At 44.8% G+C, this 25,507-nt stretch overlaps 2 protein-coding genes across 4 annotated transcripts in view; both read left to right on the top strand.

Annotated features, from left to right (window-relative positions):
* The window catches only part of GckIII (Germinal centre kinase III), a 169,907-nt gene that overhangs the window by 81,184 nt on the left and 63,216 nt on the right, over nucleotides 1–25,507 (top strand). The window contains exon 1 of one of the 3 annotated variants that reach the window (XM_080282613.1): nucleotides 18,613–18,643. The exons of the other annotated variants lie outside the window; for them this stretch is intronic. The gene's annotated coding sequence lies outside the window, so the exon portion shown is untranslated. Of the gene's footprint in view, nucleotides 1–18,612; nucleotides 18,644–25,507 lie in introns of those variants that run through there. 3 annotated transcript variants of the gene reach the window in all.
* On the top strand, nucleotides 17,387–18,999 carry LOC145412921 (uncharacterized). The gene is made up of 3 exons (XM_080282724.1): nucleotides 17,387–18,181; nucleotides 18,443–18,643; nucleotides 18,958–18,999. The coding sequence occupies exons 1-3, from the start codon at nucleotides 17,387–17,389 to the stop codon at nucleotides 18,997–18,999; spliced, it is 1,038 nt and encodes a 345-aa protein (XP_080138850.1).

The raw sequence follows: 25,507 nt of genomic DNA, 5'->3' as shown, positions 1-25,507 counted from the left end.
GTAATTCGTGCTAAATGTGACAGAGATATCCGTGGTTTGCCAGGCAGGGTGTTAGTAAGTTTGGTTTGGGATGGTAATGGGAATGCTAGTTCTGATGGTAATTGTGTTTATGTCATATGTTTGTTGTAGGTACTCGTTGTGGGTAGTTGTGGTGGTAATGGTGCTGAGTGTTGTGGTAGTACTGCGTGGTAGTATTGATAATTGTGATGGTAATGTTTTTAATTGGTGATGCTTGCGATTGACAGTGCTGCTGCTTACAGTGCAGTCGCTTTTGATGTTAATGGTGCCTATCAGTGGTCAGGTTGGTTGTAAATTAATAGTAGTGTTAGTCTTTAGCTGTGATTGCTTTAGAGACAGGAGAGATGTGGACTGGAGGTCAGTGGTTGTAGAGATAGGAGGAATGAGTGGTTAGTGGTAGAGTTAGTGGCGGGGTAGTTATTGCAAAAATGAAATTAGTAACAGAAATCGACAGCTGAAGAGATATTGTGGCAACGGTGATGCGAGTTGGTAGGGAAGAGAAATTGAGTGTTATCGATTTTAGTGACGTAGTGAGTCATTGGTGTCAGTTGCGGTAATGGTGGTTGTAGGAAGCGGCGGATGGCGGTACAGCGTGACAATGACGGTGGTAGTAGGCGACAATGGGTGATGACGTATGTGGTAGTGATTGCAAGGCTAATTAGTGGTGGTGGTGATGTCGTAGTGCTGCAGAGTGATGCTGAGTGACAAGGCCGTAGGAAGTGTTGCCGAGTGAATGTAGATAGTGAGAAGTTACTGAGTGTGGTGGTAATGTAAGGTTGGAAGGAGGTAGTCGGCGTTTAGTTAAGGAAGGGAGGTGGAACTGTAGGTTTGCACTGGGCTGTGAAGGAGAGCTGGAAAATTTGAGGTGGGAGTGCGTTCCCCAGTGGTACCAAGAATAAATTCCTAGTGTCCAGTCATGCTTTAGAGGTTACTTGTGGGAGGGAGGAGGATCGTGTTAAGGAATGGAGCTGGTAATAATATTTCGTATCAGACTTTGGAAGAATTAGCATTGATCTCTTAAACGGATGTAACAGTGCATGGTGAATATGGAATGAGGAGAGCTGTTCACTAAATGGTGGAAGTGACTGTGCAGTTAGCGATGGTGGTGGTAGTGTGCAGTGAGTAGTGGCGGTGAGGTGTAGACGGTAGTGAGTGGCGGTGACAGTCGGTAGCGCCAGTCACAGATCTCTCACACTCCCGCTGGCTCTGCTGCTCTACTGCCACACACTCGCCTGCGCACACCTGTGACCGGCGCACACCTGTCTCGTTTCGGTGCCAAGCTTCGTGTTTGACCTTAGTGACCTGAAATGTTCAGGAAGCAAGTTCTTTTGCGTGTCACACTGTACCATGACTTACATCTGCAGGGTAGCATATGGAGTGGCATTAAACATTAAATTTTTCTTCATTGTACTCATCACGACAGCCTATGCTCCTCTGAAGTTATGCTGGCGTATGGGAGAGGAGTCACCAAGTCTGTACCTGTACTCGCCAGTAACAAATGAGTGATACACCGAAATGTAAACGAAAAACTAGTGTATAATTTCGTGCTCTCGACTCATACAACGTGGTGACTGTAGGTATGTGAGGATAAAGAGATTGATATGATGTAGCAGTGTGACCTGTGTTGTGCAGGGGGTCATGACGTTATTTTTACTGAAGTTAACGTGCAGTAGGTGGATATACAGAATGTGAGGAGAGAAAATTGTTGATAATACCGTACCGAGAATAATCCCGTAGCCTAGAATCAATACATTATAATTCTAGCTCATAAAATACTTATACAAAACTTGCTTCAGTGTATAAATGTATGTTGGTGGTGATTGTATGTTTGTGTGGCCAGCAAGGGAACAATGACCAACACATCAGCGGCGGAGATACAATGCAATCCTGTCTCAAACGCGAGGGAATGTTGCGAGCTGGATTTCCCGCCATATTGAGTAACCTCGATGGAGCTGGCTGGCTGTGTGAGGGAGGGCTGAAGCGAGAGTGATTTAATTAGAGCTCATATATGGCCTTGCACCATAATTTAATGAGGCTAAATGACAAATGAAGCTTTTTTTATGTGTGTGTATGTGTATGGCAGATGACATATATGAAAGAAAAAATGTGTTTGCGTATTATATATGACACGTGAAATTGATAAAAAAAATAAAAAGTGTCATAGTGGTGTAAACAAATAAAAATTGTGTGAAGCAAATGAAATGAAGACAGTAGAAAAATCTTGTCTGTGTGCGTTACAAGTGAATGATGATGTGTCTGGTTCTGACTCAGCTACGTGAGAATACGAAAAATAAATAGATGTGATGTTGCGCGGCAGTACATGAATAGAGGAATAAGATTACACAACAGATATTGGAGTGAAGATATTGGCTAACAGTGATTTAAGTAAGAACCAGCTGATGTGCCTGTATGGTGAAGCATTAAATACATAAACAGTGCAGCTGCAGTTATAAAAATGGAGAAGATTTGCAGGCAGCTAATAATTGATGAAAATATAGTTGATGGCAGAACAGTGAGGTGATACAGAGAGAATAAACGGATGACAAACTGAAGCAGGAAGTGTAACTGTTCCAAACGATGAACAGACTAGAGTAAAATTAAGCAACGGCCAAATATAGGTCGTGAGGTTATGCAGTTGAAAGAAGGAAAAAAAAACTGTCACGATTTTCCGCGTTCATTACAACATCGCGGCTCTCCCCTCATTTGCCAGTATCTTTTGTTCTTTTCTTTATAGCCCGGGGATTAAAGACGTCTAGAGGGCGTGACCAATCGGTAAAATGTGGTGACGAGCGAAGGGCTGAAGTGACGCAACGTGACGTGAGGCGATTGAGACCGAGGAGGGAGAAAGAGGGGAATGGAAAGAGGAGAGCCACGAAAAAGAGAAGGTAAACGAGAGGTGACGCCCGAAAGAGAGGAATGAAGAGAGACAATGGGAAATAGAGCTACGAGGCTGAGAGGAAAGAAGAAATGAGAATTTAGGAAAGTAGGTTAAAGGGAGGTAGGAGAAGGAGACGCACGAGAGAAAGTAAGGAGATACGAAACCAGCCAACGAAGAGTAACACGAAATTACAGAGAAAGTGGAAATTGTATATTACCAGAAATGAGGGAGAGTCAAGATAAAAGTTAGAAACATTACCACAAGAGTAGAAAGCTGAAGACTGATAACAATCAAGTGTTGTGCAGACAGAAGAAGAGTAAGGACCAGAGGAAAAAGGGGAGAAGGAATTGGAAAAGAGAGAATAGGAAGACGGAAAGAAGGAGAGGAAAAGAGGAAAGAAAAGGAGGGGCGAGGAATGGACGAAGGAAAGGGGAAGAAAGAAATAAAGGAAAGTAGAGTAAGAGAGGAGTGGAGGGAGGAAGGAGGGAGAGGGAAAGTGGAAAGTAGAGGAAGAGAATAGGCGAGGAGGAAGGAAAATGTGAGAGGGAGAAGTGAGAGAATGTTGGGAGCGACTACCACCTGGACGACGCTTGCATTGATACTATTAGCGATGACCTCACACACCGCACCCGAACCCCGCCCTCATAGCTCACATCTCACCCACCCACCTGAACGTCACTCTGTCACACTTCACCTCAAACCTCTAACACCCCGTATGCCTCACCAGAAACCCCTCACACCTTACACACACGCCACCTGAAACCTGTACACACCTCAACACACCCCACCCGAAACCTCACACGTCACCTGAGACATCTCACATCTCACCTGAAACCAATTGCAGTCCACCTGAAACTTCATTTACATCTCGACCTAGCACGTTACATGCACGCTGTCTCGTACACCTTATATTCCCCCATCTTCCTTACAATTCCCTCCGCCTAACACACTTCATTCTTTCTTCTCTTTGCCTCTGACAAACACCACCCTCCTTATAACATACTCCACTCTTCCCTCCCTCCTTACACAACTCACCCTTTCTTTCCTTTCTCTCTAACGCACTCCACCCTTCCCGTCAACACACTTCGCCCTGTCCCTCCCCGTAACACACGTGGCCTTTCCCTCCCCCAAACACACCACTCTTTCCCACCCCCTGACATTCCCACCCTCCCCCTGACACTTCCACCCTCCCCTTTTGCCTAACACACTCCACTTTTTTCCTCCCCCTAATAGTCTGTACCCTCTGCTTCACCCTAACACACTCCACCCATCCACCCATTCCCTCTCCGTAATTCACTCCAACCTCCCCTTTCCTCTAACACACTCCACCCTGTCCCTCCCCCTAACGCACTCCATTTTCTCTTTCCACATAACGCACTCCATCTTCTTCCCCCTGAACCCACACCACCCTCTGACACAGTCCACTGTTTCCCTCCCTCTGACATTCCCCCCTTCTCCTCCCTCTGACATTCTACCCTTTCATTCCCTCTAACATCCCACCCTTTCCCTCCTTCTAACATCCCACCCTTTCCCTTCGTCTAACATTCCAAACTTTCCCTCCCTCTAACATTCCACCCTTTCCCTTCCCCAACACACTTCACCCGTTTCCTCCCCAACACACTTCACCCTTTTCCTCCCCAGCAGACTTCACCCTTACCCTCCCCAACACACTTCACCCTTTTCCTCCCCAACACACTTCACCCTTACCCTCCCCAACACACTTCACCCTTTTCCTCCCCAACACACTTCACCCTTACCCTCCCCAACAAACTTCATCCTTTTCCTCCCCAACAGACTTCACCCTTACCCTTCTCCAGAGTCACTCCTCTCCTTCCCCACAGACTTCACCCTTTCCCTCCCTCAGATACACTCCCCTGTTTCCCCCAGCACACTTGACCCTCCTCTCTCCCCAACACATCAAATAACTCACCTAAACGTCACTTTCTCTCTCTCTCTCTCTCTCTCTCTCTCTCTCTCTCTCTCACACACACACACACACACACACACACACACACACACACACACACACACACACACACACACACACACACACACACACACACACACACACACACAAAACACGAAATTAGTTTTACCTCCCATTTCTAGCACCCGATACTGATCTCAATATCCCACCAAAACTTACATCTTGCACCTCAGTTTTCTGATAGGTAACTCTCTCCTTAAACTCTTTCCTTACACTTTAATTTGCTTTCAGCTCCCAAAGGCATTCTATAATATCTTTAATGTATACACGCAAGACAACTAGTCCAAATTTATATCCTTTAAACATTCACCGGACTCCAGCACATATAGCACATCTGTCACACAAAATCATTACTCCGCACACCTGTACTCTCACACCTGTAACACTCACACACACACACATACACCTGTCCTTATGAGTCAGCCGTGAATCAGGTTAGGTGAGGATGGAGGCAGGAGACGTGGTGAGCGTGTGTTGGTGTCTGCATCAGCTGCTTTGGAGGGGAAGGCCTGTCAAACCTCAACCACAGACCACTCACCCACCACTCACTTCAACCCCACTCTCCCAGGGTCCTCTCACTCAGGCCCCACTCTCTCAAGGCCCTCTCACTCAAACCCCTCTTCCTCAAAACACTCTGTCCGAAGGTCCTTTCCCTCATATCCTTATGACTCAAACTACATTCACTCAGACGACCTTCTCTCGTAGCCGTCAGCCCTTTACGAATTCGCCTCCCACTCAAGCCTCCCAACCAGCCCAGGCACTCCCCTCTGATGTGTCTGATTCCGAAGCGCCCATAACTCAGGACCCATTTCCCAAAGATTACTCCAATCAAGCCCCACTCGCCGAAATCCCTCCCACTCACAACACTTTCACCCTAGCCAGTCCCACTCTAGCCCTGACTGAGAAGGGACTAGGCACAACAGTCATCAGAAGCCCCTCACGCCGACGACCTCCAGATTCACCAATAACGAGGGTAGGTTCACTCTGCTTCTCATTACGACCATGCTGCCTTGGCTTCCATTGTGTATGAGAAGGGCAATAAGGAGGTTAGGCTTCAGGAAAAAATTAAAGGAGAAAGTGAAAGGATCGAGAAGGTGTAAGAGAAAAAAAAATGCAAATAGGTAGTTAATGTGCAAGAGTGCGAAGGTGGAGGAGGAGCGGAAGGAAGAGGAAAGGAAAGGAAGGAAGCTATTTGGTTACCATGTATAGAGGTGAAGGGGAGACAGGAAAGCCAAGTTAAGTCAGCGATATGAGGCTTCGTGAGGTGAGAGGGTGGATGTGCCAGAGAAGGAGCTAGGTAAACATGAAAATCAGTCAAGTGAAAGTAAGGATGCAATATTGCTTTTTGAGACGGGAGTTATGTACTGTTGAGTTTGTGGGTTTATGATAAGTTGGCCAAGCAGTTGCAACAAATGATATTTTGTATTTGTAAATGGTTGAATGGGTTATAAAATTTTTGTTTGCTGATAGAAAGAAGCATTACCCTTTTATAGTTAGAATTAGAATATATTTGATTATGCTTCTTGCGTAGCTCTTCATCCTATCGTGTAACTATCGGTAGTAATCTGGTTTGTACTGAACATGTTACTTCTGCTTTCTCCTCGTTCTCCTTCATAATACTATACTTTCGTGTTTCCTCTTCTACTTTCTCCCGTCGAATTATTACTTCCTCCTCGCGTGCCTCTTCCCTCCCGTCTGTGTGTGTGTGTGTGTGTGTGTGTGTGTGTGTGTGTGTGTGTCTTTAATTAAATAAGCTACTTTGTCTTGAATACACGTCTTTAGTCCAGTGATGTATTTTTTAATCATAATTTTTACTATTGCGTATCAACACACAGTATTATTCACCTTAATATAGACATCTCAAACAGGACGGGTTAGTTGCAGCCTTCAATAACTCCATCACTAAAATAACTCCTAAAATGAATTAAGTAGTCTCGCGGCAGGAAGGAAAAAATGCTAATGATTTACTCGAGTTGATTGGGTTTACTGTTTTTTTTTTTTTCCCCTGCTGTTTCGCCCCATTGTGATGTGTGTAATTTTAACCCTTGCAGTTCAGTGACGTCAAAGGAGTTATGTATTTTTTGCCAGTAGACGATTTTTTCTGTTTAGGGGAATTCTGTGATAATGAAGGGGTTGAAGAAGTGTATCTGACCACTTCAACTTTAATAATTCTTCGTCTGATTGAAATCGCCAGAATATAACAAGAATAAACAGTATCATCTGTTAAGAGAGATTAACAAGCTGAAGACCAGGGGTTGGAACGGATTTTCCAGTCGACCTCTGCTGCAAGTATGGCTTCTGCGTAGTCTGATGTAAGTCTTATTTGAAGGTCTTGGTACTGCATGGTTCTAATATATATTTTCTTGTCTTGCAGGTAAGGACACTGGGATGTGTGTGTGGTGGAGTGCTGGAGGGCGGAGAAGGTGAGTTGTGGACCAGTTCGCGTAATTTCATGCCTTGTGGAGATAGTCTTGGTTGTTTACTTTTCAGTCGGTTTTACCTGTTATCGTTCGTCTGTCTTAGCATTAGCGTACATTGTCCTCCCTCCCACCTCATAATAAACAGCGACTGAGCGCTTGATATGCAACTTATGCCTAACAAACTTTAGAAGAAATTTTTGGATTTGTGCAGTAATTAGCAATGTAAATGCAGCCGAATAGTCTAAGCATCGTCGGGAGTATTACATATATATATATATATATATATATATATATATATATATATATATATATATATATATATAATATATATATATATATATATATATATATATATATATATATATATATATATTTGCGGCAAGAAGGGTTGGATAGGAATGGTGGTAGACTGAGATTAGCTGCGTCAAGGATATGAAGGGTATGTGGAGGCATTGTTACCCTTCTGAGTATAAATACGTGATATGACGCTAGGCAAATTTTGTGCAGCAAGACATTAGATTTTCAGAGTTGTGAGCTATTCCAAACTTATTTTGGTCTCAAGTACCAAGGCATTTATATTTTCTACCCAAATGTACAAGCTTATAACAAATCATTAAATTGTTCAGATTTGTACAATTTTAATTTCATTTTTTTTCTTTTTCCAGCGAATGGTAATAGAAAAAGTTTATATTAGTTAGTGGTAAACGTACATGCAGGGCAACATAGAAAACGACAATGGCAAAGTTTTCTTTGAACCTTTGAGGAGAAACTACATAAGCTTTAGTTTTATTTACTGCTTATCACAGCCGGTAATAGTTTGCATTTCCTTTCTTATTCGTTGCAACTTACTTATATTAGTGGTGCTTTAGGGTGCAAAAAAGTGAAGCTGAAGAACTTCCATGCATCTAAGTTGTACATTTTATTCAGTAAACGATTGCCCAAGTAAACAGTGATAGAAAAAAAAAATAATTATATAACCATCAGTTTTACACAAAAATCATGGCAAATGGACGCCTGCCATGTTTAACTTTCAGGTCATTTTGGTCCAGGTCAATTCGTTGCTGGTCGTTTCATCCTTACTAAACTAACCTAATCCAACCTAACAACCTAAACCAGCCTCACCTTACCTAATCTAACTAGACTTGACCTAACTTAATTTAACCTTATTAAGCCAAGTGAAGGACCTGGGAATGAATGGGATTTGGGTCCTGTTCTACCTACTCCGCTCTAAGATCGGGGAAAAAAAAAGAAAAAGAAAAAAAAAGAAAAAAAGCAGCCCTTAGTGTCTAACGCTGTTTCCGCGGAATTTGGGTGCCATGAATAAACTGCACAGTTATGAAGCTTGATCGTGGTCATAAAAATTTCATAAGGGAACCTTCCTTCAGCTTGTCCACAAAATAAATAAATAAAAATTGCTGAAGTATGTACTGTATGTAATAGCAATTTATGGGCGATAGCTGTAAGCCCAAAAATATTGAAAACGGATAACACGATAATCGTGAAAGTTTTAACTAGTTTGTTTGTGCAGTAATACGTATTTTTTTCAGTCAATGTACATAAGTCATCCATTGATTTTTCCCTTCCCTTCATTTTCTTTGAGGGTGTAATGGCAAACTATGAGAAACTTGAAGCGTTACTCTCCCCCTCATTTTCTTTCGTTGAAGTATTGGCAGACTGTGGTAAAACTAGAAGTTGATCTATAGTTAAATACTTAGCTGAAATTGTCTTTATTTTATTATTATTATTTAGATCAGACAGCCACCAGTTGATAGTTATTTTCCAGATTAAAGAGGATAATATATACCATAGTTTATAGAGGATTATAATTATCTCCTGTAGACTTTTGTAAAGATGAGGTATTGAGTTAGTACTAGAAACACGAACATTTCCACACTGTCTTTGCCCTGTTGTTTTGTGTCGTTCCTGTGTTTCCTCCTAAACTGCACAACAGTAACTCCTCCCAAAACACACTACCATCCCTCATCTACCGCCATGTCCTTCAGTCCGGTATGCAACTCACCGTACATCTTATACCAGCTAGTCTGATTTCATACATCCTTAGGGTCAGATCACACTCCATTCACATCTAATGGCTAGACGACCTTAAGGTTCATATCTTTGTTTCCAGCCATCGTTTCCACTCCATTTGTACAGAGTGAAATTATAAGGTGGCATGTTCCTTTTGACTTCGTTCGTTTTTACATGAAATTATAAGGCGGCTTGAACCTGTTGTCTTTACCCCAGTCTTGTGTCAAGGGACGTCCTAGCTTCACATGTACCGTATACCAAGCACGTCTGTTATTTTTCACTTATTTTTCCCTTCCTCCTTTGCCTCCCGCACATTCCCCTCTTTCCATTCTGAGTGTTCATTTCTTCCCCCGTCTGTCCCTGCCCTTTCTGTCTTCCTTCAGGTCTTTCACGCCCCCATCCCACCCATCACCGCCCACTTAGTAAACGGTCCCTCTCCAGAGTGACTCGTATCAGTCTGCGAGAGGTGGAAGGAGAATGGGAAGAAATGGCAAGGGTGAACTGTATAGAGGTAGAACAGAGAACATTAAAAAGGTAAAACTGCTCCTGTGTGAATTATATGGCCAGATTTGTACCCTGTATATTGAACTGTGGGTATGTAGAAGATGGATAATTCTGTACCTTTGTCGTTGGAGGAGCAACAATACATTGATATGAATATGAGCAATCTCCATCCTTCCCATTCGACCCTCTTTTGCATAATCCATCATTTGTCTGTATCTGTCTATCTATCTATCTATCTGTCTATCTATATATGTTCTCGTTTGTGCATTTAGTTTTGATGTGTGTGTGTGTGTGTGTGTGTGTGTGTGTGTGTGTGTGTGTGTGTGTGTGTGTGTGTGTGTGTGTGGCCTTGATTGACACAGTTACTGCGGTCTAGTGCCTGTGTTTGTGTGTGGGAGGATCACCAGGAAATGACCTCTACCGTATTCCAAAGCACAGGATGCGTCGCTTTAAATCCATTTATCTACAGCTGAAATAATACTAACACAGTGTTGGTTCGTAAGAGATAGAGAGATGGATAGATAGAGTGTGGGTCGTTCTAAAGTCATGTATCTACAGCTGCAATAATATTAAGACACTATTGGTTCGTGAGAGGTAGAGATGGATAGCTAGCTGGATAGATAGATAGAGTAGGAGGGAAGCTGGTTTTGTGCTGATGATTAGTCTAATATGGTGTTGATTTATATGTTACGTATTATAAATTTTGCTTCGTGTGTGTGTGTGTGTGTGTGTGTGTGTGTGTGTGTGTGTGTGTGTGTGTGTGTGTGTGTTTAGCTGGTAGTCGTTATATTTTTCCAGCTGTATATCTTAGAGAACATGGGGATTGTACTGTTTTTTTTATTTTTTAATGTAGTGTTGGTAGATGATGATGTTCACTATTATGCAGGTATCGGAGTTGAGTGGTTTGTCATTTGTTATTTTATTTACCTATCTTTTAAGCTTTTTACCCCATTTTTCGTATATTTCTCCATTTTCGTGTTACTTAATATTGTATAACTTATTTTTGTTTAAACTGTTTTTCGGTTTTGTTATGTAAACTGTTGATCTCCCAATTTTGCAGTGTAGGAAAAGTTTGTGTGTAATGTTTTGTGCGGCGAGAGACAACCTTGTGCGCGGCCTCGTCCCTTCCCTAACATTTACATCTCTCTTGTTTTTACCCACATCCCCTTCCCGCCCCGCAAAGGTTAATCCAGCCAGGAAGGTTCTGTGAAGGGAGGGACGGGGTGGAGGGGTAGGGAATGAATAGATACAGGGGTGGAAATAGGGACATACAGGGGTGGAAATAGGGACAGTGTTAGCGCATGGAAGTTGCAGATTTTGGGAGATATGCATCGTAACGTAAATATTTGTAAGATGGAGGTGGGAAAGAGATGTAGAAGACGATGTGTAATTTTAGGGGTGAAAATGGGGATTGTGAAAGCTGTGGGAGTTGTCGATATAGGGGAGAAGTAACATAACATCAATATTGGCCAAAGGAAGGTAGGAAGGGAGTGTGGAGATGGGGATGTGTAGATAAAGACTTGGAAGTAGAGATTTTGTAAATGTTCGGGACGTGTAAGTCTAGGAGAGGTAATAGCATAAATATTGGTAAGAGAGAGGTAGATGTAGGGAATTGGGACTTTGTAAACGTAAGGGAAGTGGATGTGTGAAGATGTTACTATAGCGAATTGAGGGGGGTGTTGGGGTAGGGGATGGTTAGATAAAGTGGCGGAAATAAGGATTGTGTGGGTGAACGGGTGTAGGTAGAGGAGAGAAGTAATGTATGCAAGTGCTAAGAGAAAGGCAGATATGGAACAGTTAGTGGAGAGGGAGGGTGTAGGTGTCAGGGAGGGGTGTTTTTAAGAAGTGAAGTTAAAGTATATGAAAAATAGAATGAGAAGCTTATATATTGGAGGTAAAGGATGTCAAGTTTGGTTGTAGTGTGTAAACAGAAGATAATGCGATGGACCAGAACGAAGGAAAAGGAAAAGTACAGAGGAGTTCACTGGGTAAAAAAAAAATATATATATATATTAGGTAGTGGTCGGATTGTGTGAAATTTGTAGGTTGGATGAATGGATGAATGGAGGCAATTTGTTGGGAGATGTGTTGGGGGTGAATGATAAAGGAAGGGAAGGCATTTGGGCGTGAGGAAAAGTTTTCGGTGTTGAGTAATGGGGTTTGGTTTTTACTGTTTTAAATGAGGGACTGATACCATTACAGGCAAAATCTGCCAACAATCTCCTTCCAGCATTGTGGTCCGTCTTCCATATTTCTCTTCTCATCCCGAACGTCAGAGAGTATGCTTCCTTCTCATTGTCTTTGCTATGTGTTACCGGTGTATTTAATTATCTATCACAAAAGATTTTCGTAGTACGTGTTCCATCGCCACTGTTGGCAAGGATTATCGATGAACTTTTGCTGGTGATAGTTTATAGGGTAATGGAAAGATAAATACGGGTATCTGGGTGCTGGAAGGTTTAGATATTTTGGGAAGAGGGTAAAGATGAATTGGCATAGGGATGGAGGGTGGGGGAGGTAACGGTATGCGAATTGAATTACAGAAAGACTGTTGCATTATGTGGTGTATATGTCAGGATTTTAATGGAGTGTGAAATGCAGCTAAACAGTCAAGTCTTCAGCATATTTACTGAAGCTTCTTTAAGTTAGTCTTCAGCTTATTTACTGAAGCTTGGTTGGTCTTCAGCATATTTACTGAGGCTTCATAACGTTAGTCTTCAACATATTTACTGAGGCTTCTTTAAGTTAGTCTTCATCATATTTACTGAAGCTTCTTTAAGTTATGTTAGACAATTTGTCATTATCTAAGGTATAATTCTTTGTATGCTTCACCCACTGAAAAGGTTGGAACATAAGGAAAATAAAGTCTGCGGTACAGGTGTAATGTTTGCGGTATACGATGGTTGAAGGACGGTAGAGAAGAGGCTGTCTCTGTGCGAGTGGTGTTGGAGAGTTTGGGGGGATGGGTGAGGAAGGTATGTAAGGGTCAGTGGGACGGGGGCATGGTGGTGGTGGTGATGATAATGATGGGGAGGACAGGTTAGGCGACAGTGAGGGGTGACTGGGTGTAGGGGGCAGCAAAAGTGTCAGTAGGAATGAGGACAGGCGAGGTGGTAGCAAGGGTTTGTTTTTATGTGGGAAAGGTTAAGTGAAAATTGTATTGGTAAATTATGACAGTTATACTAAAGAACCAGCGTAAGGAAAGATCCACAGGACAGATTTTGCCATTGTATGTACAGTATTTGATGGTAGTGGTAGCGGCTGTTGACCTTTGACGATTGGAAGCCAGTAGATACGTGTACCTGGACACTTCCGCTTAGTAGAGAATAAAGATAGGGATGAAAGAGTTAAAAATGGGATGCAGTGCGGTGGGGGGATAGAAGGTAACCCGTGGAGGAGAGATGAGAGTGGCTAGGTGTGTGTGTGCTAGGGAGGGAGGGCAGGACAAGGGAGTGGGCAGGATTTGCTTGGTATTTCCCTTCTTGCCCCTCCCACTTTACGGTACGCGGCTTCCTTTCCTGCAATGATTCTTACAACCCAGGTTTAAAGTTTTTAATTCTTCAGACTTTTTTACTGCTTGTTAAGTTTGGGATTGCTTTTTCCGACACATTGTGAGACAGCTTTTCAGATGAGTGTTTTGGGAACGTATTTTACGATCTGGTGTTCATGTGCTGTCATTATTTTAACTTCATTCCTTATCTGAACTGTCGCAAACGTGAGGTACCGGCTTATGTTTGTTGCTTGTTTTTATGTGCGTCATCTCGGATATTTGTCTTGGGTATACTTGTCAGCAATGCGATGCAGAATTGGAGGACGTCGGATTCAAGGTCGGAACTAAAGTCTCTCCCGGCACCATCTTGATTGCTGACATTCTGATGAGTTGGGGAAGATCAAAGGCACTTGTATAATCCACATGCATAGCTCAACCGGATTTTCCATCGCTGCCCCATGTTCCTTTTCCCTCTGTGTTAATATTGTACTTGGGGAAGTGTTAACCACGCGTGCGGAACTCCGGCTGTGTCCTGTGAGGCAGGTCTGTGTCCTTTGTGTGGGTTGTGTGTTGTGTCCTTGAGGGGGCCACACCTGCTGCGCTCCTCTGGCCGTCTTGGGCACCCAGGCCACTACAGTCTCACAGTAAGGTTTTTCTTCCACATGGTTTGTGGTAAGGGATGGAAAACTCGGGGGGCGGGGGGACACTGAAATTAAATTAAGTCCCAGAGGTGAATATTGTTTACTGTATATTAAAGTATATTCGTTCTTCCTGGTTGTCATCACGGACTTGAGCTCAACCTCCTGAGTTCTGTTGGTAGCCAGAAAATATTACTGTATTTGAGGCACGACAAATGATATACACAGGATTAAGTGACGATGGACATTGCGTTATATTTGTACTTTGCTAGCTAATCTGCCTCTTAAATGAAGGGTTCAGATGTTAAAATCTTGTAACTGTTTCAGTCAAGTACTGTGTTTTAGAAAATGGAAAATACTTAGTGCTGGAGGGATGTCATGACCCAGACGCCACCAAGCCCTTCCTCATGCTACGTCTCGGGGTCGCGCGCGCGCGCGCACACACACACACACACACACACACACACACACACACACACACACACACACACACACACACACACACACACACACACACACACACACACACACACACACACACACACACACACACACACACATATAGGCCACACGAGTTAAGAGAAGGTTGATTGTAATGTTATTAACACTCAGACTCCTGTGACACTCTCAGCTGAACAAAATCGACTTTGTTAGCGAGAACAGAAGCTCAAGCTAAGTCGACTGTAAGAGGATAAATCTTACTAGGTCTTTCATCTCCATGCACCCTTTTTTCCACTACCACTTTCGTTATCCCACCCCCTTTCCCCTTCTCTGACTAGTTCCCACTTTGCCCTCCGTATATCCTCCTGTCTTTCCTCCTCCCCTCTTCTCTGCATCCCTTCTCCCCTCCCTCTTCTCGACTTCCCTTTCCCTTCCTTCCTTCTCTGCTTCCCTTTCCCCCTCCTTCCTTCTATGCTTCCCTTTCCCTTCCTTCCTTCTCTGCTTCCCTTCTCCTTTCCTTTTCATTACCTACTTTCCCCATCATCTCTGTCTCCCCTCCTCCCTCATCTCTGCCTTCCTTCGCCCTGCATCTCTGCCTCCCCCTCGTCCCAGCCTCCCTTCTATCTCTTCATCTCTCTTCCCAGCTCTTCTGTTCTCCCTCCCCTCCTCATCTCTGCCTCTCTTGCCCCTCTTCTTACCGCTCGTCCCTTCCTTCCACCCCCTCCCAACATTTCAAACCACAGCCTCTCTTGCTACCCCCCCCCAACCACACCTTACTCGCCTCACTCCTTTCACCCCCCTCCACCGCCACATCTCCCTCTCACCGTATCTAGTTTTACACACACACACACACACACACACACACCGTCTGTGTGTGTGTGTGTGTGTGTGTGTGTGTGTGTGTATTTTGTACGATTGCATTTTCTTTATTACCCCATACTCTTTTCTAAACACACAATTTTTTTTTACAGTACATCACTCTTTCCGTTTTTATTGCAGTGTAAACTAATCAGATGCACGTCCTTTCGCTCAGTATGTCCTTCCTCTAGTTCCCTTCCCCTCAAGCTTTGTCCTTATCGCGGTTATGCCCTCCATTCCAGCCTCCTCTTTTTGTTTCACTCCTCACCTTAGCCTTTATCTCTCACCTCATCTTTTCTTTAATTTTCCGTTTCATCTCTTCCACCCCAGCCTTCACATTAGCATATCCGTCTTTCACCTTTCGTCACGTTCCTTTCTTTACCTTATCACATGCTTTCTTTCATTACAAGCACACCTCGACATCACTTTGCCTTCTGCAACCAATCCCATCAAATCCTCGTACCCTCAGAAGCATTCTTTCATTCACTCTTCAGCCCATCTTTTGCTTCCTTTCAGCTTTGTCTTAACTTCCCTATTGTCTTCCATGTCATCCCCTTCCCCCTTTTCTCACTTTCCTCAATTTGCTTTCGTCCTTCACTCCACCTTACATGCTGCACTTCACCTGCGTCTTTCACTCTTTTTCACCACTTGTACTCTCCACCTTACCCATCGTTCACCATAATTTGCTCAGCTTCCTCCTCATTATCATTCCTGTTTGTAGTGGCTTCATGGTGAGCAACATTAAAATTAGTAATGTATCTTTTCTCTTGTCGCTGGAGACTATCCCACTGCATCCACAGGTGAACAGAAAGAAGGTTATGATGATGATGATGATGATGACGCAGGTTTTCTGTCTTACTATCATAGCTGTAACTCTCAGTCCTCTTTCTACAACTTCTCCCCCCAGCATCGTGGTTACTTTACAGCTTCCCACCCCTCCTTCACCGCCCTCGATCTCCCAAGTTCTTGCCGACCTTCTTTCCATTTCCTCTACGTGTCTTCTTCTCATTCCCCTACCTCCCTCATTCCTTCACCCCTGCCTCCCTCATTCCTTCACCCCTGCCTCCCTCATTCCTTCACCCCTGCCTCCCTCCAATTGTCACCCGTGCACCCCTCGTTCTTTCACCTCTGCCTTCTTCCTTCCATTTCCCTTACCTCCCTCCACTTTCCCCTGTCTCCCTCATTCCTTCACCCCTGCATCCCACCTTTCCTTTCCCTACACTCCCTCTTTGCTCCCCAGCCTCCCTCCTTCCGTCACCGCTGCCTCCGTCCCTGCCGCCCGTTAAAACAAACACTGGTGCTCTAGGCCGGCGCTTTTCTAACGGCAGCTGACCTGCTCTCTTCACCCTTCTCGCGTCTAACTCTGTAGTCTTGTTCAAATACCATTCCCTTCTCTCCTGGCCAGCCATAGATTATCTTGATTTACAAGCTGTAATTCTTTATATATTACCTGTTTAGTACATCGTTAGTTATTGTTATACTCAGCTTACACCTGACCTGGTAACTGTACATTCCCCACCTGTTTACCTGTACGGTACACTTAATCCTCAGGTCACTATTCTGGAAAGTGTCATCACTTTCCAGCAAATATTGACCTAAGCTGACCACTGTACGTATTGCATTTGTTGAGTCGTGATGCAGGTTGTAGTCTGTATGCCATGGAATGATGTAGAGAGTAGTTACGGTGCTTTGCAGCACGGGTTGGTGTAGCAGTACTTGAGTTAATGGTACGGTACGTGACGTGGTTATGACGGTGCTACTGTACTCTGCACCATTGTTAATTATGCGACACATTTCACGTCCAGCTGCGGTTGTCTCATCTGCTGCTGTGATGCTGTGTGGCTGAGAGCGGGAGGGGAGGCCGCGGCGTGTGTGTGTATATGTGTGTGAGTGCGTGAGTGCGTGTGGTGTAGGACCCAGCCCGCGGCGGTGAGCAGCCGGGCCGCAACGCTCACCTGGTCGCTTCCAGCCAGTCAGTTAAGAGACATCAGGTGCGCCGGTGCTGTGTCGAGCTACGCTGCGTCTGCTGTGATATCAGTAGCGTGTGTCGATCTCCTGTCGGGTTGTGAGGTGACGTGTCTGTGTGTATGAAGCAGTGACGTGCCATGTGAGGCAGGCAGCGCCATGCCTAGTCGCGGGTTCTTCTCGCGGGCGGTGCACTCCAGCAGCTCTGTGAAACCTGGCCCCCCTACCCTCCCCCCACCCTCGCCACTGTACCCTCCGCCCCCCGCCCCCGTCAAGAGTGGCGGGTGGTGGGCGGTGCCGCCATGGTTCCACAGGGGTAAGGGCCTTCACCGCCACAGCTCCGGGCCCATACCCCAGGTCCCGCCCTCAGGACCATCATCATTTCCTGGAACCGGCCAGGGCACGCTTGTGGGCACCCTTCCTGGCACTCTCCCTGGGAGCCTGGGTGCCACACACCCCGCCGCCCTCCCTGGCTCCTTTACTAGCACATTGCCCGGCCGTACCAGCCACCACCCATACTACCACCATAGCCACAACCAACACAACCAGAACCATAAACACGCTCACAAATCGGACTCCAAACACAGTGTGAAGGCTGATCACAAGCAGCAGCAGCAGCACCACAAGTCTAGCGGTGGGAAACATGGCAATGAACACAAGAGCAGGGAACATCAGTATCATCAGCATCAGGGGTCATCCCGGCCACCGTCCGTGCTGGGGTCTGGGCCACGCAGTACCCCTGACCCCGGCCTCGCTAACGGCTCCCACTCCGGACCCCACTCTCTGCCCGAGCCACACGCCACACACTCACACAAACCTGCCTCGCACACCACATCACCCCATAAGTCTAACATAGCATCACACAAACCTGCCACACATCTCACACCACCACATAACACAGCTACCCACCTGTCATCGCTGCGTAAAACTTCCACAGCCCTTTCAGCATCGCACGTAAACTCCAGACATCAACCAGCAACACGTGTTTCTTCCACACCCATCTTTTCCGCATCACAGTCCCCGTCGTACACACCAACCACTCATCTGTCTTCATCCCCTTCATCATCACACCTGTCTTCTTCACACACAACCTCCTCACACATTTCTTCCCATTCCATATCCCATTCCTTATCTTCTACACACTTTTCATCCCAGTCCCTAGCTTCCACACAGCTATCATCCCAGTCCATATCTTCCACACATTTTCCATCCCAGCCCGTAACTTCCGCACACCAGCCATCCACAGTTACACTTACAACAACGAACCACCATTACCCTAGCCAGTCAGACACCAACCATAACTCTGAACCCGCACAACATGATATCCCTCCCAACAATCATGATGCTGTGGACGCCGGGCATGTGTCTGAGGAGAAGGTGGAGGACCGAGGGCCGAGTGTGGAGCTGAATCAGTTGGTGAGTGATAGTAGGGGTGATTTTTTGTGCCTGGTTGTTGAGTTGTTGGATATGGATGAGCTGACTTAGCGAGCCTAGGGCCGTGGTTTCGGTGTTGTGGAGGACTTGGTAGATTCTCTTCTTTTTTTCACTTTATTTTGCTATTTTACTCCTTGTCATCCTCCTATTTGTTGATGATTCAAACTGTCAGTACTAGAAATATATAAATTACAAGACAGTATTAAAATGTAATATGCATTATTTTGGAAACATTAAGAAAAAGGTTAAGGGAAGATTTCTGTGATACCTAGAATACGGGGCCTTATTCCAGCCAGCGGTCGCAGTCGGACTTGCGGCTGACCACGGCCGGGAAGTAGGACGCACTTCGTCTCAATACGCAACTCATGGCTTTACGCTGGTCAGACGTTCGTAAGAGGTGTAGATGGCTTCGTGTTGCAGAATATCATTCTCGTCACTGCCCCTTTGTATTAACTTTGTATAACACGTTATTTGTATTTTAGTATATACCCCAGAAATTAACACTTAATCACTGGGTTGGAAAAATATCCATGGTAATGATGGTTAAAAATTACCCGAATTATACCAAACGTCCTTTTAATGTTCACTTTGCGCAGTACACCAAATACCCCGTCAGTACCACGACTCCTCTTTTTTTTTTTTTTTTTTTTTTTGCGGCCGAACAGCATTATTTATTTTACGTAGGAGCGACCCCTCGTAGTGAAGGGGTTGATAGATTGGGTATGCTTCCCCAGCTTATCACAATCGTCTTGTGGTCGCAACACAAATCCTGAAGCACCCCGGCAATCCTGAATGACAAAGTTTTCTCTCACCTCAACCCTTCACGATGCTTTTTTTTTTTTTTTTTTTTTTTTTTTTTTTTTTTTTTACTCTAAAGTCTAAACAGTTTTATTCAGCCAAGGAGATTTTTGAATTGGAAGGGATAGAGGCATCGTTAATTCCCCTTTCACTAGTAGGGAGCACTCGTAAGCTGAACACATTAACAAGCTAACAGTAAAAATATATGTAAAATGATAAACCTCTGGCTGAAAGGATTAAATTACTGACGCTGTATTTTTTTTCTGCCTCGTACCTAAATCATCTTAACCCACTGAATCCAGGTGACGTCCATTCTAGTGTACTTTTGCTGTTATCAGGCAATTGTATTCAACTTAGGAAAGGCCTCGTACTGAAGGGGTCTGTTAATGCTATGGCTGACACCTTCATTTGGAAGAGTCTGTCCAAAACTTAGTAAAATCGTCAGGTGATGGCAAGAATAAGTGAAGAAACACAGCTCAATGGGTAAATCTTCTCCCAAACCCGTTGTGTGTCACCAGTACAGCTCTCGTTGCTCTAGTTAGTGCTTGGGTAATTGTAGGCTTTATCATCGTATCCCTAGAGAAGAATGCGATACCCGCCGCTGTCTTTACACCTCTTGATACACATCTTACAAGGTTACCCATGTTCACCACCACAGCCTTAGTATTACATTTATTATTTTATTTTATTTTGTTATTTAATTTTTTTTTTTTTTTGTCGTCAGTGTGAGTTCGTTGACTGTATACGCATCTCAGTGCTTGTGGGTGAATTTTAATTGTCTTAGAAAATGAGAGGAGCGAACGGCAACTCTCCCCTTCTGTGTGTGTGTGAGCGTGTGTGCGGTAATTGCTTGAGAAAATGGGAAGGTGGAAGTGATGGGTTTTGTGGTCAGGAATGAGAGAGAGAGAGAGAGAGAGAGAGAGAGAGAGAGAGAGAGAGAGAGAGAATTTTTGTCCGGCAGAACTAGGTTTTCAATATAGAATGCTGACGAAGGATAGCCTAGTATAAAAGGTGTGATGTTGAGATTTTAATTGAAGACCATACGATACTTATATAATAGACTCGAATGGGTACGGAATGGACGGATGGATAATAAACATTTTTAATAGGTCCTTCACTAAGTTTGCGGGTTGGACTTGCGGCTGGGTAGATAAGTTGAATTACGGAGAGTTAGGGATGGATGGGATGGGGTAGGAAATGCGAGGAGATAGGGGTGGATGGGATAGGATAGGAAAAGGTGCGAGGAGGTTGGGGTGGGGTAGGAAGGAGTGCGAGGAAATAGGGGTGGATGCTATGGGGTAGGATAGGGTGCATGGGGGTATGGGTGGATGCTATGGGGTAGGATAGGGTGCAAGGGGGTATGGGTGAATGGTATGGGGTAGGATAGGGTGCAAAGGGGTATGGGTGGGGGGAGGGAGCAGGAAGGGTGCAAGGGGGATAGGGGTGGGTGGGGGAAGGGTAGGAGGGGATGCGAAGGAGTAGGGTTGGATGTGTGTGTGTGTTTGTACGTACGCGTGCGTTCGTGTGTGTGAGCGCGCGCGCGCGTGCTTGGGGCGTTGGATGCTCTGTGGACCGGGAGAAACTCTTGGTCTCCACCCTTAACACTGCTGGCGCCTCCCTTACCGGTACCTCAGTCACCCCCTCTCACCTCACCGACCCCTCCACTCCTCCATTCCTTTGCCCTTCTCTACTTTCATCTTCTTGTGCCTTCTACCTTCTTTTACTTTCATTGACTTTCCTTCCTTTTGCTTCCTCACTTCTAATCTCCCCTGTTTCATCTCTTCTGTTATTTACTCTTACACGTTGCTTACATCTTAGTAGAATTAGCTTATTTTTTGCAACAGATAACCACATCATGGATAGATAGATAACCTCGTCATGGACCAATAGGCCTCTCGTTATCTATGCTTCTGTGTACTCTTCTCTTCCTTTCCGTTTCCTTCCTTCCCTCCTTTGCTGTCTTGTAGCCAGTCCTTCATTCGTGCTGTTTTCCCCCTATTCGCCGTCTTTGTCTGTCGTCTTTCCAATGGTCTGTTTTCCCCCATACTGTATTCTAAAGCAGTGTTCTCGCGTCATCTTGGGTGTTCACTTATCCCCCCGTTGTGTTTTTATTTTTATTTTTATCTTAGTTTCTCTTCGTACAATTACTTCCTTGTTTTATTCTTTACTGTTCCCTGTCACTTCTTGGCCTTGTGTTGAATAAATTGTCTTACAGTTATTTCTCCCCCTTCTCGTTTCTTTATTACTCTCTTCATTTGCACTTTTTCTTCGGCAGTTTCTTCCCAGTAATTTTATTCTTTCAACTGCTAGCCTGTTTTTTTTTTTTTCCAAGGTTTTTATGCCAAGTATAAAAACATCGTTAAAAGTAGCACATAACGAATATACAGTGCAGAGAGAGAGAGAGAGAGAGAGAGAGAGAGGTGAGATAATCTAGAGAGAGCCAGAGATCACCTTGCCTACCTGTCTCATTTATGACCTCACTTTCTCCTTTCCTACCTGGGTTTTCCTCCCCCCCCCCCTCCTCCGGGCATCCTGCAAACCAGTCTCCTCGTCTACAGCCCAACTCAGCTTAGAGCAGTGTATTGTGGAGTCTGTCATAAGGGCGGCTGAATATGTATATTTTTTTAACAAATTTTTGGGTACAGGTATCGTCTCACAACTGTCGCTTAACGTTGCTTCATGGGAACCCAAGCGATGTGCACACGTGCAGCACACACACTCATAGGTTTCTAGATACACACACACACGACACGCACACTTCCACGATCGTGCACTTACACGCACGCACTCATCTCTACCCCGCCAGCCTCGTAGTCGCATCTTTTATGGCTCATGAAGCCCAGGTTGAAGTAATGAAGGTGAGTAAGCAGGTGTCGTCAGTGATACTATTGTGCAATGGTAGATATAAAACCAAGGTATAAATTCATCTCTAAGGCATGAGGATGAGGAGAAATTGCTTAGGCTTAGGGAGGTTGTGTCGTGCCTGTGCCGTTGTGATTGCATGCTTGGTTCCAGTCAAGAGGCCTCGGGGATATGAGGAGAACGGTATCTGCTCATTTCCTCCTCGATGGATGGTAGTGCCTCTCAGTCGGTGCAGGAAAAAGTTAGCGAGGGAGCCTTGAGCATCGGTGGTATTTGTGTCAGACGCGAGGTCGTATGGCATTTTGGTTGCAGTGCTGACTCGTCATTTTGAGGGGGTGGGGCCTCTGAGGGAATGGTGGTGGGGATGTGAATTTGGTGGAGGGAATGGTGATGGTGGGGAGTGGTGGTGGTGATTAGGGGTGTGCGTTTGGTGGTGGTGGTGGTGATGGTGGAGACTGGAGGTGTGATAGTCAAGTGCAGGCCATTCCAAATTAGAATCACACCCAGCTATGACTCACCCTTCCAGTGCCTGCCCTTGTTTCCCACTCCGTCACCCCAGCTCTGTCACCAGTAACTGAAATCCCTTCCAAGGAGTTGCAGATGAAATTAGAGTGAGGCAGTAAGGGCAGGTTTGGAACGGTTTGAGTTGTAACAAAACATAATTCTGATTTGGAATGGACCGTAGTGGTGTCTGGAGCTGGTGTTAATTATGTCAGGTGGAAGGAGTTATTGTAGCAAGAGGTGAAAGGAGTTGCAGTGGTAGTAGTATGATTTATTAGTGAGAAAAGTTGTGGCATGTATTATTTTTTTTATTCGCCAGGGGGAATACCTTTTGTTGTGAAGGGGTAAACGATAACTGTAATTTCTCCAGTTACAAAACAGTCTGAGTAAAATTGTGTAATGGCATCAAAGAATTGTGTAAAAAAAATTGTCGTAGTGAAGAGTTAATGTTGGTAAGTTTGTGGTAGGAACTGCTTGTTGTAATGGAACTGTGGTGGTAATCGTAGTGTGAGCAGATATTAAATAAATTGATATAATTTGGAGGAGGAAATGAAGAAAATTTATTCAGGTGTCGGCAGGAAAGGAAGGTTGAGTGGCGCGAGGTGATTAGTGCGTTTCTTCTTTTTTTCTTTAGTGATTAAGAGTTGTTGGCTCAGGTGATGCCTGATGACAGGATGTGGTTGTTTTGGTTGGGATGCAGCGTGAGGGGCGGGTATTGAAGGACAAGACAGAACAGGGAAGGGTAGGATTGAAGCGAACGAGACTGCACGAAGCAGGAAAGGACAGGGCAAGACAGAACAAAGAAAGCAACCCACAGGAGAACAAAGGTGAACCTGACTGGACGAAATGAAGCGAGTGAAGAGGGACAGGGGTGGGATACATAAAGGTCAGGGAAAGTCGATACACATGTGCACAGAAGTATAGAGAGATCGGTGCAGGCTGGTGAACGGGTGGGTGGGGGAGGCAGGGGAGAGCCATATTGAATAAAATATGACCACAATAAAAAAAAAGCCAAGGTAGGGGAGAAGCAGCTGGTGGTGGTGGTGGTGATGGTGGTGGTGGTGGTGGAGGTGGAGAGGCTGGTAGCGTGACCTGACTGTCCGTGTAAGGTCATCAGGTGGACCACACAAAGAACATTACCACACGCTGCCCTGCCCCCTGCCCCACCCATACATATGCATACACGCCCACATACTCAGGGCCACAAGCAGTCACGTTAGTCTCAAACTTCAGCATGCGTTCACGCGCACACATGTATAACTTCCTTCTCATTCTGGCACAATGCATAGTGCATCCTTGATAAGATATACGTGGGCGCTTTAACACGCCAACACCCAGGAGTGTATATTCTTTTAACATACCCAGCAAATGCAGGCAGTTGGTAGTGTGCCCCCCCTCCCCCCCACACACAAACCTTAAAATTAATATTAACTGAATTGTCTTGCCATCCCCGGTATTGTGTCGTAGGAGACAAGAAGGGAGATGCAAGAGTGATATGTTGAGTTGTTGAAAGAAAAAAGTATCCAGTGAGAGTTTGAAAGTGAGGCAGGTGATTTGAAAGTAAGCGTAGGGTTTTCATGTAAAAGTGAGACCTGCATGAAGGTGATTTTTTTTTTTAAGACACGGTGCGATAGATTTTGTGGAATGGCAGTGAAATGTGAAGTATTTGGTAGAGGTGAGAAATGATTAGGTCAGGTGGAACTCGAGGAAAAAAATGATCAGTATTATGAACGTGTTGGAAAGAAATGTATACAAAGGGAGATTATGTGGAATGAGGACTAAGTTTGGATATGATAAGGAAATGGAAGTAAAATAGGATGTAGTTAGGAGGATGAGTGTGTTGGGGAAGTGAGTTGAAATCGTATGTGGATTAGAATGAAATAGAGAAAAGAAACTTTGGTAAAGAGGAAATTGGTGAGAAGGAGCGATATGGTGAAACTTAACTTAATGAAGCGAAGTTTGTGAAGTGTACTATGTAGCCTGAGTGTGCCGGGTTTGTTATGGTGTAGTTGGCTAATGTGAAGAAGATGACTGTGATAAAGTACCGTAAGATGGGATACGGAAGATGAAAGTGGTGAGGAAGTGTAATGCGTTGAGCAAGTCGGATGTGGTTAGGGAGCGGGCTAAGATGAGACAGCTAAGTGTAGGGAGTGAGAGGGTAAGAGTCCGGGATGGAGGTATAGGTGGTAAATTACACCCCTCCCAACACCTCCACTCCCAGCCCCGCCCTCTCACCGCTATCTTGACTTCGGCGGAGGGTTAGAGGAAGAGGAGGATGAAGAATGAGTCAGAGGCGTGAGGGTGAGGGAGACGGAAGCGGGAGAGGTAGAGTTAACACGGAGAAGAAAGAGGAGAATATATAAAGAAGGAAACATGGGTAAAGAGTAGTGGAAGCAAGAGAGGAAGGGGAGAGGGATGACAGAGAGATACGATCTATGAAGGAAGGGGGGGAAGTGCAAAAAGTCAATGAAGGAAGAGGGGAGTGCAGAAAGACAGAATAGAGTTGGTGAACAGCCGGTGTGCGAAAAATGATGAAGGTAATGATGAACGGAACGGTATGCGTTATTCAGTTTAATTATATCAAGGCGATGGTAGCGTCAGTTGTAGGTGTCTTAGGTTAGGCGTTGTGTTAGCTAAGATGGTTAAATGATGTGACAGTGACGGTGGTAATGCGGTACAGCAGAA

The sequence above is a fragment of the Coenobita brevimanus genome, chromosome 94 (assembly GCF_032717465.1).
Source record: "Coenobita brevimanus isolate Jiangsu-jjx chromosome 94, ASM3271746v2, whole genome shotgun sequence".
Lineage (NCBI taxonomy): Eukaryota > Metazoa > Arthropoda > Malacostraca > Decapoda > Coenobitidae > Coenobita > Coenobita brevimanus.
This window is presented reverse-complemented; position numbering and strand designations above follow the sequence as displayed.